Source organism: Nymphaea colorata, chromosome 1 (assembly GCF_008831285.2).
Source record: "Nymphaea colorata isolate Beijing-Zhang1983 chromosome 1, ASM883128v2, whole genome shotgun sequence".
In the NCBI taxonomy this organism is placed as follows: Eukaryota; Viridiplantae; Streptophyta; class Magnoliopsida; order Nymphaeales; family Nymphaeaceae; genus Nymphaea; species Nymphaea colorata.
Window position 1 is genome coordinate 20,045,300 of NC_045138.2, and position 18,543 is coordinate 20,063,842.

The 18,543-nt window shown below is 37.1% G+C and overlaps 3 protein-coding genes across 13 annotated transcripts; all 3 read left to right on the forward strand.

Annotated features, from left to right (window-relative positions):
* The first annotated feature begins 1,642 nt into the window (after positions 1 to 1,642).
* On the forward strand, positions 1,643 to 6,692 carry LOC116267603 (uncharacterized). Its single transcript, XM_031649442.2, has 4 exons — positions 1,643 to 2,035; positions 3,952 to 4,110; positions 4,576 to 4,657; positions 5,880 to 6,692. Exons 1-4 carry the CDS (start codon positions 1,697 to 1,699, stop codon positions 6,041 to 6,043), a joined length of 744 nt encoding a protein of 247 aa, XP_031505302.1. The 5' UTR covers positions 1,643 to 1,696; the 3' UTR covers positions 6,044 to 6,692.
* A 1,515-nt stretch (positions 6,693 to 8,207) lies between these two features.
* LOC116267610 (uncharacterized) lies at positions 8,208 to 11,732 on the forward strand. 8 transcript variants are annotated; one of them, XM_031649474.2, is made up of 10 exons: positions 8,210 to 8,397; positions 8,638 to 8,732; positions 8,865 to 8,977; positions 9,622 to 9,693; positions 10,078 to 10,113; positions 10,389 to 10,434; positions 10,546 to 10,633; positions 10,778 to 10,835; positions 11,214 to 11,278; positions 11,516 to 11,732. In XM_031649474.2, the coding sequence occupies exons 2-9, from the start codon at positions 8,654 to 8,656 to the stop codon at positions 11,262 to 11,264; spliced, it is 543 nt and encodes a 180-aa protein (XP_031505334.1). In that variant the 5' UTR covers positions 8,210 to 8,397; positions 8,638 to 8,653; the 3' UTR covers positions 11,265 to 11,278; positions 11,516 to 11,732. The 8 variants fall into 8 exon arrangements, with proteins under 8 accessions (XP_049936410.1, XP_049936407.1, XP_031505334.1 ...); XM_031649455.2 differs by having other exon boundaries at positions 11,534 to 11,732; XM_031649481.2 differs by having other exon boundaries at positions 11,538 to 11,732.
* A 1,780-nt stretch (positions 11,733 to 13,512) lies between these two features.
* LOC116246298 (uncharacterized) lies at positions 13,513 to 17,748 on the forward strand. 4 transcript variants are annotated; one of them, XM_031618107.2, is made up of 10 exons: positions 13,513 to 13,727; positions 13,900 to 13,982; positions 14,102 to 14,214; positions 14,847 to 14,918; positions 15,621 to 15,656; positions 15,926 to 15,971; positions 16,133 to 16,220; positions 16,325 to 16,382; positions 16,974 to 17,024; positions 17,270 to 17,748. In XM_031618107.2, exons 2-9 carry the CDS (start codon positions 13,904 to 13,906, stop codon positions 17,019 to 17,021), a joined length of 540 nt encoding a protein of 179 aa, XP_031473967.1. In that variant the 5' UTR covers positions 13,513 to 13,727; positions 13,900 to 13,903; the 3' UTR covers positions 17,022 to 17,024; positions 17,270 to 17,748. The 4 variants fall into 4 exon arrangements, with proteins under 4 accessions (XP_031473967.1, XP_031473966.1, XP_031473965.1 ...); XM_031618106.2 differs by having other exon boundaries at positions 13,516 to 13,982; positions 17,254 to 17,748; XM_031618105.2 differs by having other exon boundaries at positions 13,517 to 13,982; positions 17,266 to 17,748.
* Positions 17,749 to 18,543: the final 795 nt, after the last annotated feature.

Below are 18,543 nucleotides of genomic sequence, written 5' to 3' on the forward strand. Positions count from 1 at the left end.
GTCAATATGTAACTTTATTTGACAATAATTTTAGGGATTAATTAATAAAGTACACATGCTTACAACCATAGTATAATATTAGAACTATTAGCTTAAGTTAATAACCTCAAATCATTCACAAAACATTTTACTCTGTAGCATTAAATAGAAAGGCATTGTAAGTTTCAAAATGTAAACAAATTAAAGCTTGCTTGTACATCTTTATCTTTTTGGGTTGTATCTTTCCCTATGGTGTCTTTTTGGGTTGTATCTTTCTCATTTAAATCATAATGACACTTGCATGTCATTATGTTTTTTCGTTCATACCATCAAAGGTTTTTAAAGCATTTGCTTGTTGTATGGGAATTATACAACACAAACATGTATTTGAAAGTATGTGACGGATATTATGAAAAATAAAGTTTTGTTCTTGTGACTTGACTTTTAAAAGTATATGCGAACAAGGCATTAACTCGATTTATTCAATTGAGTTAATGATTATTGGTTTGGTAAACATTACAATGACATTTTTCTCTTGTGAAGTTTGCAAGTGATAATTGAAACTCAATATATGACTCATGTTATTTGAATGTAAATCGTCACTATTGTAGTGTATATGTACATACATATATATAGGTGGAGAGAGAGAATATTTACTTAGAATAATAATATGCCAAATTCCTGCCCATGGTTATGTTATATATGACAAACTAATACCGTTAAAGAATGTTACTGGTCCATACATATTTTTTTCTTTGTCATTGTTTAAAAAAAATATTACGTTAATATTGATTTTTGTGTCTTGTTTTATTTTCTCGTATTAAATTGATTACGGATTATTCATGTTAGTTTTAATTTTGCTACTACATACAATTAAATATGTTATATTGGTTATGTTTGTGGGTGTCTTTACAGTTATTTATGTTGTTTGATGCTTGTATGATGACAATAGATATTTTGTCATGGCAGTTTATTTTTCATCAATGAAATGCATTCAAAAAAAGGTGTTGTGGTTGAATGGAGGTGTAAAAGAAAGTAAATTCAATTATTTTCTTTATAAATATGTTATTCATGAAACTTATGTTGCATTATAATCTCTCTCTCTCTCTCTCTCTACAAAAAGAGATTTGGAAACAATGGGGTCTCCACTATGAAAGTGGACAAGAGCCATTAGGTTTTCCAACCAATCGTAAGATGTCAATAAAGGGTGATGATACTCAATATTGCTCCCACTACCCATTGTTTCCAATATCGACATTAAAATCATGTTTTATGTTAATTTTTGTTAAGGATGTCTCATTTATTTTAATTAATTTAGCTTGTTTAGTTGCTACTTACTTAATTATTCTCTCATTATAATTCAACATTCATGATGTTGAATTATTACAACTCAACTCAGTTTAAACTAGTCGAGTTATTACAACTCAAACTTAGCTCATTTAATATTTCAAACATATATTTGAAATCGAGTAGAGTTTTGACCAGCAAGTTCGAGTCAAGCTCGAACCAGTTGGGTGCCCCTATCTATAATTTATTTTTTATTTATATATGTGAGTGGTTGTTTTAATTTATGAAATATCAGGTCGTTACCTGTAAATACGTCTAAAATGATAGTCCTTTTCAAGTGTTTTTAAGGTATTTTCGCCCTAAACGTCAAGTTTTCCGCGTCTGCGGTAGCGGGAAGCGGGGGGAGAGAGAGAGAAACGACCAGAGAGCTATGGCGAAGGCGGGAAACGGGAGAATGGGGTGCGAGGAGGAGGACGATGATCGGCCCTCATTGAGCCTCCACACACTCGAAGCACTCAAGGAGTTCCTAGCTGAACAAGGTGAGCAACAGAGGAAAATGACAAGTCATCATCATGTTTCCTCCTTTAAAGGAGAAGACGACGACAGTCTTGCTGAACCCTCCCTGCTATCCGAGGATTGGAGACTGAGCCAGTTCTGGTACGAGAAGGAAACCGCTGAGACCGTGGCCGAAGAACTCATCCGCTTGAGCAAGGAGGCTCTCTCGCCTATTGCTTGCATCGCCTGTCCCACCCTCTACGCGTACCTCAAGGTTCTTATCCTTCTGTTTTCCACCTTTCATGCTTCATTCTCAATTCCTTGATATTGGGTTTCTCTTAGATCGTAGTTTGTGCCTACTGTCTTGTTTGGTACCGCTGTGCTGTGAAATCACGGGCGCTTTTGAAGCCCGAATTAATCTGGTTGATGTTGGTGCTATTTTACAGGCTTTGTGTTTTAGAATCTGTCTGAAATCTGGTTTAGAAAGTACGCCGAAACAGTTCCCGTGTGAAGTCAATATAGGTTCTTGAGTTAGACTAGCATTACTGCTATATTTAAGGACAAAGAAAGAAGGATCATGGCTATGGCAAAGTTGCTGTATTCGCATAATTGAGCTCTTAATTCTTGTTTGTGGATTACGTTTTCTTTTTGCAAGATTCGAAGCCAGTAATAATTTATTGGGCTAGTAAGAAGAGCCATTTTCTATTTGCTTTTAATAAACGTGTAGGTAGTATAGTGGATGCTGTATTCATGTTGTATGAGGTGTTACAGTTATATCGGTTCAAACATAGAGCTTTTTGGAACCTAACACTACACATGGTATAAATATGTATGCTCTTAATCGTTTCAGATTCTTATACTTCCACGTCTCCCTCTTATAGTTAACAGTACAGTTTATTAGACAATTTTGCTGCGAGACATGTGCATCTTTTTATGGTGCCTGTTGCTCCGTCATGCAAAAAAGTTTCGGATATGTCGTCCCTAGCATTGTAATCCTGATCGTAAAATTAATGCAATTACATTTTTTGGCCAATGCAACATCAGATCACTGTTCTTGTTTCTTGTTCTGTTGATCTTTTCGTACATCTGTTACTTAGCCAACCATTTATCTTCTAAAAGAAAAATCGTGCATGTAGCAGTTCTACCATGTCCTAATGCCTTTATCTTAAATTTGATAGCATTCTGCTGTTCACTATTTTTGTTGTTGTAGGTTTTAAGTACTTAAAGATTTGAACCATTCAGATCAGGGTTTTGTTTTTTATCAAACCTTTGGGGGGTATTGATCTTCCCCAGTATTGCTAACTTTCAGAATCAGTGATACAGATAACTGAAACACTGTTTTAGCTTTAGTTTTGCAATATTGAGATATTTTTGAAGATGGATTCTGCTTCCTGCTTCCTTTTTTGATATCATGGTGCTGCATGTAGACCACTCTGTCGTTTGTATTCACAATATATGGTGGACATCAAGCAATCAAGTTCAAGGCCTGCAAGGGCTCGCTAAGCCCAATGGCTATTCAAGGGGCCTAATTTGAGAGTGTGATGCAGCTGTGATCGCACTGGGGCTTCGCTGAAGAGTCAAGACTCCTGCACTTGGTTACTGTGATCTTGTTTAAGCCAAATCAGCAGGTTTAACTTGGCCCAGTGGCTGGGTATCTGTATAGCAAGAAACCCAATTCATGGTCTGTAAGGGCTTCCTGAGCCCAAAGAATGTTAACCCTATTGAGAATGTGATGCAGCTGTGATCGCATTAAGGATGGAAAGAGAGTAGTCCTTTGATGTTTCATATGCTTATTTTTATATTTCAAATTATATATTCAAGTTTTGGACCATAGGAGGGGCAACAAGCCCAACTTGGGTTGTAGCTTGTCAATGCTGACCTAACTCATTGCAAGATGGTATGCCTACCTTGTTCATCTACCCTATCTGTAGCTGCAGTTTCCAGAGTATGTAATTGTCCTTGACAATTTTCAATATATTAGTTACTAGATGGTGACTTGATGGTATTCCCTTCTATCTAAGGTTACCTTTTGTTGATAAATGTGTTTCCTTTCAAATTGTTTTCTTTTTCTTGATGAATGATGTTTTCCAGCATGTTTTTGTTTTTCATTTTTCATCATTTAGTTGGAAAAGGTCTGTTGTTATTTTCTCCATATTTTTTCATCTCTAATGGTTATTATCCAAATTTCAGAAAATGGATCCAAGTGTCAGGGTCCAGCTGCTTGAGTATGACAAACGATTTGAACAGTATGGAAGTGACTTCACATTTTATGACTACAATCAGCCAGAAGATTTGCCAGTGGCACTAAAACATGCCTTCTCAATAATTGTTGCAGATCCTCCTTATCTCGTAAGGCACCTTGAGTCCCCGCCAACCACTTTTTTTTTCATCTTCAATTTACACTGAACAGTTGAGATAAAAGATATATGTGAATTATCTGTGCTGTAGTGAAAGTTTATGAAAATACAATTGAGTGCAATGACCAATCTGTTGGTTCCAGACATTCATTTTCTAATTAAATATTAATTAAATTATTAAAAAATAGAAGCTTGTGGCAATTCCATGTATCTTTATTGGCCTTTTCACTTTCTTCGTTCTAATTGAAAATCCTGTCAAAAACTACTTCAGAAACTTTTGCTGTTCTACTAGTGTTCCTAGGCATCTAATACCTACTCTTTGCATTTTAAGATTTTGTTTGTTCATGAGCATGCTATAATGTGGCAAGCAGGCCCTTGATTTTTCATGTTTTATGAATACCGTTTTCATATTTCGTAATGATTTACTGATTTATTTTTATTCCTTCTATGTTAACAGAGTAAAGAATGCTTGGAGAAAGTTGCACAGACACTGAATTTTCTGGCAGAACCAGTCGGCTCTTATGCTCTTTTGCTTACAGGTAAATACCAGATACTAGAGAAGCCATCCATCCCTAAGGACAAGCATCATACACGCCAAACACATAAAAAAAGAAAAAAGTATCTCTTGATCTCTTCATCATTCAAATATAGCGAATGCATTAGAATACAACAAATATAGTGAATGCATTAGAATACAACAAATTCCTAAATACCTTAGAAATTGCGCACCATCGATCTGTTTCACAGATTACCTCTTTGGTTAACAAGAAACCAAATGGTTCAAAAAAATAATTTAAACTGCTGGGTGTAAATTATTTCAAAATAATCTATTGTTAAAGAAATCTATGTTGCTTTGACAGCAGAAAATGTCTCCAATCTCGTCATTGAAATATAAAAGCATCTCATAATTGCAAGATATATACACCATAAGTCCATAACCTATTAGAAAATATTAAAAACACAAGCGTATAACTTGTGCAACTCTGCATAAATCGTAGATGTATCCTAACTTTTTGTGTAGCATGAACTAATTTCCTTCCTATTGCATGACGAGGTAGAGGAAATGACGGTGTACGAAGAAAAATTTGGCCTAGTTTTGAACTCGTAGCAGCTGGACTATTCTTTACCATGTCCCACTCAGAAAGCAGTGAGAACAATTTTGACTGCTGCCGTATGGTTCTTAGCAGGAATTCGACAAAGACAGAGAGAGAGAGACCTTGGGAAAATTTTTGGGAAAGTCCATGGTTGCGTTTATTTGACACATTTGCTAGTTTTACGAAAACCAAGTTTTGTGACAAGATGGTTTTGTAATCAATTTCTGAGACTTGGTTTCTATTTTTAGGTGACAAGATCAAAATGATGTCTTATCTGAAAAGCCTGGGGGCCAGGTCATTCAATCTCTTTTGAAAACGTTACTTTGTCAAACCTAGATTTTTCATGAACCCAGTGTTGACAGTTAAACACACCTTAAACGTTTAGTGTATACAAGAAAGCACATGCTGTATCCTTTATTTGCACGTGGATTGCTAAGGTCCGAGACTTGGACAAAATTCTTGCAACCATATGCAAGTTCACGAAGATTATTAATATTTCTTGTGCATTTTTCATCTATAGCACCTGATAATGAAGATGGAGCATGCTAATATTTACTCTTACAGCTTATTTTGTTTCTTTGTTTATAGTCAAACAATGTCTCTTGGGAAAAAAATTTTAGTTCCTGTTTTTGGTTTGTGGCTGATTTGAAAACATGATCATTTGCAGGTGAAGTACAGAGAGAGAGAGCAGAGGAGCTGCTGAACATGTACCCATGCGGATTTAGGCCCAAGCACTCCAGCAAACTGGGAAATGACTTCATGTTGTTTACCAATTATGATCCTGTCGATAGGTTGGGTGGTTGGTTGAAAACCAGTTACAGCCAGCTTTGATGATGCTAAACCATATTGCCGACCTGGTTTTAGCATCAGAATTAGTTGAAAATACACTTCTTTCTCTGCTAAAACCATGTTTCTAGCATGGTTTTGGTGTGACTAAAATGGGCTATTGATCTGGAGGCAAGGATTGTGCTAGTAAGAGCTGGGGAATTGAGATGGATGTTTATGTGAAAGAGTTACTAAGCCAGTAACTTGATTGCTAGTTGAACTTCAGCAGATGGCAGGATGTGCATCACCTTGATGTTGTTTTCTTTGGTTACCTATTCACCATCACCTCATTATCTTTTAGAGTTGAAAAAGGCGCTTCGGAACACAATGTCTTTCTTATCAAACGACTATAGGCACATTGAACGGAAGACAAAAGAACATGGTGGGCCCTGCAAGAACTTACACTCAGCCATTTTTCAGCACTCCCCCAGAATGACTTGGAGCTTTTTGTGCATTCTTGCTCAAACGCATTATTTATGCAAAAACTATGTGATAATGAAGCAGCAATGCCAGTTCTTTTTGATCTTTGTCTTCCATGAACAGCAGACGGTGAACGTGAAAGGTCCTGTCATTAGATCTCAATAATTTGAGAGATACTTGTATCCAGTGGCAAATAGTTAATGTGCATTTTTTTCTTCTTTTCTTTTGGAGATTAGACCTAGAACTTCCATCTACAGCCCCATTTAATAGGCTTCTAATTGGTATAACCATCGACATTTGATTTGCCTACAAAGCACGGTCTGCAGTGGTGGGTCCATAAAATTTTGGCCTTGGGGCACCCACTGGTCTCACTGGCCTAGTGGGCTGGGTGCCTGCAGTCATTGACCCGGCTCTGGTGTGTCTGTGCACTTGGCTGGAACTGGGTCCAGTTTGTCACAATAGAATGTGGGCAGTGGGCTACACCCAGCCCAAACGTAGCTTCACAAGTGATAGTCAATGTTGGCCTTACCTAAATAAACCGGCTTTGATTTCCTCAATAAATTTTTTAATGCTAAAACTTGCTTCAACAGTTCTGACAAAAAAAAAAAAAAGCAGCATCAGTTCTTGTGGTTGGTTTATTGTAGACGAGATGCTTTTCTATAATAAAACCATAACAAGAGATCCAAATCCAGGCATGAGAGGCTTTCCTAACATAAAAACAGTTGAAAACAATTAATGGCATCATATTGGTTTGAATACTTGAATCCAGGCTTCAGAGGCTTTACCTGGCCTAGTTTGAACCACTGAACAAAAGTAGATGGGTCAGGAAAATAATAAAGCTCTTGGGCTCTCAATTGTTCTCAACTGTTATGATCCTAATTGCCCATCCACGTTGAATACATACATGAATGGTTGGGTTCTAATGAAAAATTAGTCACATACTTCACCTAAAAGTTGTTTATATTACCTTTTTCTTTGAAACTTTCAAGCAAATTCAAGTTCTAATGACCTGATGTCTATCAGTCAACTAGATAAGTTGGATTTGCATGAGTGATGTACATGGCTTAGATTTGTTGGATACGGTATGAGGCATTTGCCTTTTAACTATGCTTGATTCTAATGTATTTAATTGTCTAATGTCCGACGAGTTTGCATCACTGGACGGTGTTTGATAAGAATAATAACATTTTGTTTTTGAAATACATGTTAGTAGAATATATATTCAAATAACCCTGTGTTTTTGTTTCAAAAAATATGGCAAAATTATATAATTTCTTATCAAATGCTTATATAGATGTACTTTGGACAAAGTTTTTGGAGATATTCTAAGCAATTTTAAAGAGTGGTAAAAAAAAAATCCCCAGGCTGACATATTTTTGTGAAAACTACAGTATTTGATTTTTTACAAGTTAAAGCCTTTTTACTTCCAAAATTTTGTGAAAACTACAATATTTGATTTATGCACTCGATACAAATTTCCTGTATTGTGAATATCATTATTATTTCGACCTCACATTTCCCCTTCTGTAGAAGGAAATCTTGTTGGGAACTTTGATTTTGGCCTACCGTTTTTCTTATAATTTCAAAAAATTTGATTACTTTTTTTTATAATTCTTCAATTGAGGGTTTGCATTTTTCATAAAACGGACACCTCGCTTTTTGTTTTAAGGGAGATTACTTTGATGGAGCCACAGGTAAAAATGAGCCCTAAAACGGACACCTCGCTTTTTGTTTTTATGTGATATTCGGGCAATCCCATTTTCTGAGTTAGGCCGATTTACCGAATCAAGCTTCAGAGGCGATTCGGTCTCGACGACCGATCTGACGACATTCCTTAGACCAGAAGTTCCCTTCCCCTCCGTTTCCGTCGTTCGCCTGTACTCGGGACTCGAATTTTCCGGGCAAAAGATCGACGTAGATCTCCTTTTTTGTGGAAAGCGGTAAATGCACTGTCCTTCAGCTTCCACTATTTTGCTTTTCGTCTCTTTTGGCGCCGACGGGTGACCTCTTTCCCGCGACACCTCTCATATGTTGCCTGCTTCCTCCGAATGGAAATTCAGGCATTGAATTGCCTGAATATCCCTCCATCAGTGACGAATCGACCTTTGGATGGGCGGTCTTCTGAATTTTTGCTTCACCTCTCTCTCTCTCTTTCTCTAATTGGTTCATAGTTACTACAGGGGTGCAGAGGGCTCGATGGGTTTCATAGGAGAAACGTTGGACTCGATTCGGTCGCTGCAGATTCGGCAGGTGGTTTCTCAGGCAATCAGCCTCGGTATAAGCACACGCTCTTCCTCATGTGCCTCCCTTTCATGTCATTATTTCCATTGCATCCGTGATTCATAGCTCCGTCTACCTGATCCCCGTTTTGCCTTTTCTCTTTATCTCTTCAATCCGTGTTGGTTAGGGATGATCGTTACATCTGCTCTAATAATATGGAAGGGGTTGATGTGCGTCACCGGGAGCGAATCGCCCGTTGTCGTGGTTCTTTCCGGAAGTATGGAACCTGGGTTCAAGAGGGTATGCTGAAAATCGCCGTCTGTTTTTTGCTGATTGTTCCTGTTTTAGATCAGAGTTAGTGACTTTTATGGTACCCTGCGCACTGTTTTATATGTCTTCTACTAATCTATTAAAGAAATGAAATGCATTTTCAACCAGTGTATGGTTGTAGCTGAGACTTGATATTCATATGATCTATTGGGTGGATTCTATGGTAGTTAGGTTCAAAAGGCTTAAGATGTTTCGAATGCTGATATATTGCAAGATTTAGGTTGTTAGTGGAATGTGACATTCTTTTTGTGACTCAGCAGCAGGAAATGCAGTTCTTTGTGCGAGTCATACCTCCATAAGTTTTATGCCGATGAGTGCATCTATTGAACATGTTTGACGTTTAATACCCTTAATATCCTAAATGTTGGTATCTATTTAACGGACGCAAGCAAATACTAAAGATAGTTTATTTAAAAAGCAGATGGTAGAAGAGCGTCTCCATTCTTTTCGATGTTATTGTCAGAATTCTTGCTTGCTGGCATCAAATGCTACTTTCTTGCGTATATTCTTTTCTTTTGTTTGGTTTTTCCCTTTAATTGTGATCACAAGGTTTTTTAGTTAAATAATTTTTTTATCTCCTTTATGTTCTTAGCTAATAATGTGATGTCTTGTAGGGTGATATACTATTCCTGCGTATGAGCAAGGATCCTATTCGAGCTGGAGAGATTGTTGTCTTCAATATTGACGTACGTTTCATTCTGGCTTACTGATCTTGACACTAGGCTTGACAAACTCTCTTTCTTAGTTCATTTCTCATTGATCATCCTAGTAATATCATGGATGTGACAAGAAGGGCTGATATCTGAAGAGTTCATATGGGCCCCTGCGTGGTGTGGCATGAGGGGCTGATAAAATGCCTATGGAAAGCTGATACGGGCCAATACACATAGATAGTAATTACGTTGCTGAGAACGACACTGTGACTATGATATGACAAATTTATGATCACATACTTTTCTTTTTAGCAACATTTGGTATACGTGCATCTATAAGTTTCTGTGGCCGTTGGTCACTTTACTTGAATTTGTTCTTAATTCTTATGCAAGCCTCTCGTCATCATGTTGATGCAGGGGAGAGAAATTCCAATTGTTCATCGGGTAATCAAGGTGAATCTCCATTCTGAGCTTCTTTTTTTCATTTTTTTTATCCTAGTCAACTAGATTTGGTCTTACTTTGGGTGAGTTAAAGTGGTGAAGCTGATCTGTGGTGCATATTTAATAGCCTCAATGGAATTGGTGTGATCTTAGTTACTTTCTTATTGGTTCTTGATCCTGATAGAGCCTATGAATCTACTATAACTATGTCATTCTAGTAATGTCTTTACAAAGTGCCTCCGGCAAGTATATGCTATATGTTGAATGTCACATGCACTTGATTTCAGGTTCATGAGCGGAGTGACACTGGTGAAGTGGATGTACTAACAAAAGGTTTGCACGTTTCTTGGTTTGAGACTTAAGGGAATTACATTGACAGTGCTCTCGGGCAAATGATCTCCAGTAAATATATTGTTGACCTTATGTTAATAATTTGCATATCAGGGGATAATAATTTTGGAGATGATAGGCTTTTATATGCCCATGGCCAGCTCTGGCTTCAGCAGCATCACATTATGGGTAGAGCTGTTGGGTAAGACATTTTGCCTTAAACTATGTGCTTTGGTAAATGATGCATACGATCACCTGCTTGGAGCCTTGCAAATATGGTTCTGGTGTTTTGTTGCCTGTACAATTTTTCAACTTTGTAACTGGAGTCTTTTGCTGACTATTACAGGTTTTTACCATATGTTGGCTGGGTTACAATCATTATGACTGAAAAGCCCATTATCAAGGTTTGCTAACTATCACTACTTTAATGACTTAATTTCCTTGTCAGTGTGATGAGTGCAAGGAATCACATGTTTATGAAATGCTGCAACTAATTGTCATAAATTTGGATGGAGCAACTATGCTTCAGGTTCTTTAGAAACAGGGAAATGTCCACCTCTATTAAGATTTTATGCTCATAGCATTAGGTATAACAGAGAAAGCATCTGTTCATCAGATGCCCAAGTGGTTGGTCTCTGAATTGCTTGACTTAGGATCATTTTTACACTTCCCTTTAAGAAGAGAAAAGAGTGGACCGGCTTTTCCACAGATGGTTCCCTCTGCACGATAGTACAAATGAATCTTATTCATCTCTGACATGTACTCTCAATTTCTTTTTGCAGTACCTTCTCATTGGAGCCTTAGGACTGCTCGTCATAACGTCGAAGGAATAAAAGCTCACTGTTAGGTGTTTATGCTGGAATATGTGTCTCAATCCTTTTATTCGTTGATGTTTTTGCTCATTTGAGAAAATTTTGGTCTAAAAGAACAGATGATTCCACTCGTTCATTAGGATGGGCATAACTTGGGATTTCAATATTTTATTGGACTAATCTCACCCATGAAGTTCTTCGCTCTTTGATCACATATATTGTTTCATATAGCTGCATGATGAGTAGAATTTAATCAAATCATTTTGACACAGGCCTTCTGTGAGTTGTAGGTAGTTGGTGGGTCAGCTTCTCTGAGGTCAAAGCTTTTTCGCTGCAGAAAATTGAAAGTAATAGGTCGGTGATTTAGATTATAGTCCTCAAAACTATGAATAGGGGGATGCCCCTTATGATCTATGAACTTGTATGTTCAATACAAGCGGACAGGCAGAACTTCGTTTTCTTGGTATCTTGCATATTCTTCATTTTCTAGTTTCCGGTGCATGGATCCTTGTATTTTTGTGAAGGGGAATCTACTAATACATACAAGCTGCAGTCTGTAGTCACGGCCGGATCAGCTGCAAGGTGCATGATTTTACTTCTTCCTGTCGAGATGTCACTGTCTGATGCTCAACCATAAGCTTGTGTTTCATGACACTACATGATCCAGGCTCTTTGTTTAGCTCAAAGGCGGAAATTTTCACATTTTGGTGGAGACTCATGCATTTAAGGTTCTATCACAACACTCAGAAATATTCGTATATAAAATTTGCACAGGGGAGAGTGCGTAAAACTTACGAAGATGTGTAAACCTTAACATGTACATAATCTACAAATTTGCATTATGGATCTTTGGGATGGCCCGATTGTGTTGCATCTTGGAGAACTTATACCCAATCCAGACTGCCTAGCATCAATTCTTATAGATTTAGATATATTTTTACCTTTTATAGTTATAAACAATTAAAGTCCTCCATGCACTTGGATTTGATATGAGGTTCTAATTAATAATGGATTCAACTCAAATTGACAAACGGTGGATCTGAAAGCCATGAATTTAATATGACCATTAAGCCTCAAATCCATGGATCACAAGTCAAAAGGATGGGGCTCTGACTTAAGTCTGTATATCACAATGTTTGTGGATCCGCAATGCAAAAACCCTTGCATCTTTCCACCTTAAGATTTAAGATCTTCGTTAAAAAAACCAAGGATTTGAAATCCTGTGAACTAAGACCCAAGATAATCAAAGACATGTTTGTTAGGCTTTTAAAAGTGTATTCCCATATAAGTTTATAAACAAAACTTTTATCTTATATTTTAAGCAATTTTTCAATTCAGGTTAAAAGCCAGTATTAGAAAAACTGATTTGCAAACGGAATTGGTAGAGCTGGCCGCCAATCTGGCGGACCGGTCGATCCATTGATTTAACTGAACTAATTGTGAATCGGTAAAAATATCGCAAAATTCATCTCAAAATGAAAAAATGTGTCATAAAATATTAAAATAAAAAAATTTCTTAAAGCTTTTCTTCGAACGGTTAAACGCCGACACATGGAGCTCTTGGATCGGCCATAAAATGGAGCCAAGCTGGCCACCGGCTCAATTTGAATCCTCATATTCAAGCCAACCATGACGGTACTGGTCAAAAGAGTTTGAAATATGCACTCAGGGGATTGAGCTTAAGATCTTCAAGTTAGTGGAAATTAAAAATTTGACAAGAAAGTTGGCATGTAATGAATTAGGTAATCTGGCTTACATTTTAATTGCAATTTCAGCAAAAGTAACTCCCTTTTGCGATTTTTCAATAAAAATTTGTATTGTTTATGAAAACTTTCAAATAAAAGTTCAAAGATAACTTCAGTTATCTTGAAAAAAAAAGGCATTATCTGCAATTTCTTTTCAATGTGATCTTCGAATCACCAAACTCTGTTTTTATGCTTTCAACCAATGTTTTCTTTTTGAAGCTTATAATATATTTTAGTCACTTATTTTGACAGTTTTCTATAAAATGTGTGTAGGGTTGGTGAGAGAGTTTGAAGTTCAGTTCGATTTCCGTAGCAATGTTTTCTTAGACTGCAAAAAAATAACATGAAGCAATTGTAAATTCACTCAATTCTCTACCTGACTCTAAAGAAAGAAAAAGTGAAGTCGTAAATAAATTTCTCAAAATACATAATTTTTTTTTTTCTTGAATCATGTTTCAGAATCCAATTGTGTTCAGAGTCGGTCCATTCTAATTGGGTTCAGAGCCGGTCCGATGACATTCTTCTGAGTTTTCCACTCTTCCCCAATCCCCATGAAGATTTAGTCGATCCGATTCCCATGCGCTTCTGTCCTCGGCCGAACTTTTCGGTCCCTTTTTTCTTTCTTCCGGTCAAAGACGAGTAAGGACTTTCGTCGAACCGAACGTGGACTTGTGTTCAATGTCCCACCTCTTCTGCTTTTTCATGTCTTGATCGCCGCCGGGAACTCCTTCCAGCAACGGTCTCTGACTCTCTCCATTTATTGTTTACTTCCTCTCCGAATCAAAACTATGGAAATTCAGATGTAGAATCGTCTGATGTTTCCTCCATTGTTGCTTACTTCTCTCTCGGCGTGTGTGTGTGTGTCTGTGGGCGTTTTCTGAAAACTTGGTTGTTGTTGTACGAGGAGTAAGTGCGATGGGTTGGATAGGGGAAGCAATGGAGTCGATTCGATCGCTTCGGATTAGACAAGTTGCTTCTCAAGCTATCAGCCTCGGTGTGAACATTACCCCTTCCTCTCATTTCAGTATTTCCGTTCAATATGTGGTTTTTCTTTTCTTTTCTGGGATGCCCATTTGTTCACTTTCTTTTAGTTTCCTCACACTGCTGGTTCAGGGATGATCGTTACTTCTGCTCTGGTGATATGGAAGGCGTTGATATGCATCACGGGGAGCGAATCGCCCGTTGTCGTGGTTCTTTCTGAAAGTATGGAACCTGGGTTCCAGAGGGTATGCCGGAAGTCGCCATCTCGCTACCTTAATTTCCCTTATTTTTCCTGTTTCAGCTCAGATACAGTAATTTATGTGCTACTCTGTTTACTATTCCGTTCATCTTTCACCAAAGTTTACTGCTCCATTCATCATGATCCTTGTTTGGAACCGTAAGCAGTCGTAGCCTAAAACTTAGATCCACTGGATCGATTTGCTGGATTTTTGTTGTTGTTCCGATCAAAGACTTACATGTATCATGCTGAGATGTTTGGTTGAATGTCATCCTTTTTGTGGGTCCAGCGACTCAGCCAAGGAAATCTAGCTCCCTTATACGCTCATATCTCCAAATGTTTGCATGCTGACCGCCGCATCTTTTGCATATATTTGAGGTTTTCTTTTCTTTTTTTTTTTGTCCAATCAATTCGTGTACCATCAGTATCTTGGTATCACAAACCTCGGTAACACTGACAAACACTAAAGTAGTATGTCTGTGCGTGCGTGTGCGTGTTCGTTCTTTCTGATGTTATTGTCAAGCATTATTGTTTAGTGGTATTAAATTTTTCAAGTTGCCTACATATTTCTTCCTTATGGAGATTTTTTTTTAAAACAAACTTTGGTTCCTATGTTCTTAGCTACTAATGTGATCTCAGGGGGACATACTTTTCCTGCATATGAGCAAGGACCCTATTCGAGCTGGGGAGATTGTTGTCTTCAATGTTGATGTATGTTTCATCTGCTTATTTATCTTGACATTATGAATGCCAATGCTTCTTTTCGTAGGACTTTTTTTTATTGGTCGTATCATGGTTGGGTTAAACAGGCGTGAATGAGCGTTGCTTTTCTAAGCTCGTCATATCTGAAGAAGTCATTTACGACTGTTCTCCACTAGTCACATGCACAAGCAGAAGTCACGAATATCTCCAAAAGCTTGAAAAATACCTCAATACCATTAGTGTTTTAGATCCACAAAATAGTATTAGCAAAATATCTTATTTTTCTCAAAAAATCACCAAACTGTATATCCGGACAGTATACAATGCAGTATCATTACAAAATTATCACAACAGTTTTTTTGCAGGTTTTTTTTGAAAATATTCCTTCTTTATGTTTTAATCTATTATTTTGTTTTTGAACTTTTATAATTGTTTCTATATATTTCTTGAAAAAAAACCTAGAAAATCTATTATGTCATAATTTTATTTGTTCTAAAGTTTAGAATTTTCAAGATTTTGCCGAGAAGTTTTAAGAAAGACTGCATCTTGAAAAAATACCCTTTCTAGAAAACTCTGCTGAGAACAATGTCTGTGACCAAGCATTTGGTGATGCATCTTTCTTTGCTTCCTTGTCTGTTTGTGTGGCTAAAGACTTTTGACTATTTTATTTCAATTTATTTTTGTGCAACTTTTTTCATCGTGCTGATCCAGGGGCGCCCCATTCCAATTGTCCATCGAGTAATCAAGGTGCATTCCCATTCTAAGCTTCTTTTGTGTTTACTTTCCTAATCAACTCTATCTTTCCCTACTTTGATTTAGTTAAAATGGTGAGGCTGATCTGTGGTACATATTTAACGACATCGACAAAATTTTTATGCTCTTAGTTGCTTTCCATTTAATCTGTATCTTGTGGTAATTCATACATCTATTGGAAAATGTTCTTAGTGTTTGTTCTTCGAAAGAATTTCTACCATGTATATAACAAATGATGAAGATAACATGCCCTCGGTTCCCAGGTTCATGAGCAGAGTGACAGTGGTGAAGTGGACGTACTGACAAAAGGTTTGTACCTTTTTGGTTTGGAAATAAAGAAAGAAAACCTAGAGCGGTAGCAAGTATCAACAGATGATTCAACTCCCAAGCAAATGCTTAACTCTCAAGCAAATACTTTTCTAGTAAGCATATTGTTGGATCTTATCTCATTTGTTTCTTTTATGTTTCAGGTGATAATAATAAACTGGATGATAGGATTCTTTATGCACCTGACCAGCTCTGGCTTCACCAGCATCACATTGTGGGTAGAGCTGTTGGGTAAGACATATAGGCTTAAAGTGTTTTAAGGTTTCTTCAACAAATGAATGCAAATTAACTTGCATGAATTTTCGACAATATAAGCAGTTCTTTGTTATTCCCAGATTTTTACCATATGCTGGATGGGTAACAATTATCATGACTGAGAAGCCCATTTTCAAGGTTTGCTGACTGTTACTAGTTCTCTTCTTTGTTCTTATGAACTCTGTTCCCTTATTGCAGGACAAATGTGTTAGATCACATTTTTATGAAATGCTGCAAGTTATTCTCATAATTTTGGCTTGCTCAATGATACTTCAGGTTCTCTGTGAATCTGAGAATACCAACCTTAGTTGGTGCTTATGGTTATCCTTAGCAGTAGATACAATAGATAAGCCATTTATTTATCAGAATCATCTTTTCTTTGTCTCCTGGATTGTAACCCATCGGAAGTTTGTTTGAGGTATGAATTTGACCATAAAATTGTAATAGAATTTCCAGCACAGTTTTGTATGGAAATTTCCATAAGCGATAAAACAGTGGACACTTATTTTTTATGCTTATTGATGCAATTTCAATCTTGTTACTAGTAAATGTATTCATGAGGATGAGATGCAAGATTGAATATTAGTCTTTTTATTGCTCAATTTGGGGATAACAGGTAAGGTTCTGGTTCGGTCTGCATGATAGCCTGACTTGAAACTTATTCATCTCTTCTAATCTAACATGAAACTTATTCATCTCTTTGATATGTATTCTCAATTTCTATTGCAGTACCTGCTTATTGGAGCCTTAGGATTGCTAGCCATTTCATCCAATTAATCGGTATGTAGCTTACGGATTTTCCATGATGGAACACATTTTCAATGCCTTTATCAATTCATGGTTTTCTCATTTCAGAAAGTTTTGGTCTCTTGTTTCACGGTATTATGAAGATGGGCATAGTCTTTCACTGGCTCCAACTTCATAATTGTAATAGGACTAATTTGACTTGTGAAATTCTGCTGCTCATTGACATAAATTATATTGTTTGATCTCTTTGTGTCGTGTGGAGTTTTCCTTAAAGACAGGTCATCCATGAGTTGCACAGTTGGCTGGCCAGTTGCTCAGAAACTGAACCCGTTTTCCCTGCAAAAAGATGGGGAAGGATAGAGGGGTGGCTTTTGCTCTGCACGTTAATGGTCCTCAAGTGAATACCTGGGGCGCTTCTTGTGGTCTATGAATTTGTACTTTCAATACAAAGACACGAAGAACTTCTCTTTCGATGCTTCACAGTTTTAATTTTCCAACTGATTTTTTCGTTTAAAATATGGTTATTGTTTATGAAGGGGTCTGCTGGCAATTACTGTTTGCACCTGTAGTAGGGAAGCCCCATGGATCAAGCCGTATACTATTTTGAGGTACCATTGTTTGGTTCTCAACAAAATAGGCTCATAAGCATTTTGTTGTATGAGGAGAGTGAAAGAAAGACATGGAAATTTTACCATGTAAAATTCTTATAATATTGGAAAGGTCAGGACTTATTGCAATGAAATGCCATTAGTATCAAGCTTGTATGTGAAATTTAACCGTAACCTCAATACATTTTTCACAATCTCACTTTTGGCAAAAAAAAAGGAGCCTCCAGTTGAACCATGTCATGCAGAATGGCATTAAAAATTTTGTGTTTCTAAACATAATCTCTGTTAAGCTTTTCATATCTACACAATGCTCGGTCCTTTCATTTTAACTTATATTTTATCTAACCAAGTAGCATTAGTAAAGGTAGAAGTCTTGTATGAGGAAAACAAAAAACGTGAGACTATTTTTGTGCAGAGCACTTTAAGCTAGGAAGTTGGACTGCTGAACACAAGCCCTTTGGACTATCAAAGGGATGGGACTGGTAGTTTTGTTGATTTTGATGTTTACTTTCTGTTGTCTTAATTCGAGTACAACAGAGAAGTTCGATTTGGAGGTGGTAGACTCAACTTGAGATTGCTGGGTAAGTCTGAGAGTGGAGTTTTCTTTGCTGAGAAGCTGGTTGGTGCTGGTTTTGCTTGGACATTGTTCCATCAGTCAAGCACCGAATTACGGACAGTTTTACTCGCTTTTCTGAATTTTCAGCTGCAGCTGACTGAAAACTCTGTTGGAAGAAAAACCTCTAGGTGTTAAACCAGTTACTGAAAGCTTTAAGGGTTCATATGAAGCCAGAAGTTACTCAAATAGAGATTTGCACAGTCGCCCAAGTTATCCACTGGTCATCTTGTAGATTACTGTTGATAGCATCCTTTGCATCATCATCATTGCCATGTCTATCATGCTTTCTCAGTATTGATATATCCGTTGCTACTGCCATGTACTGTTA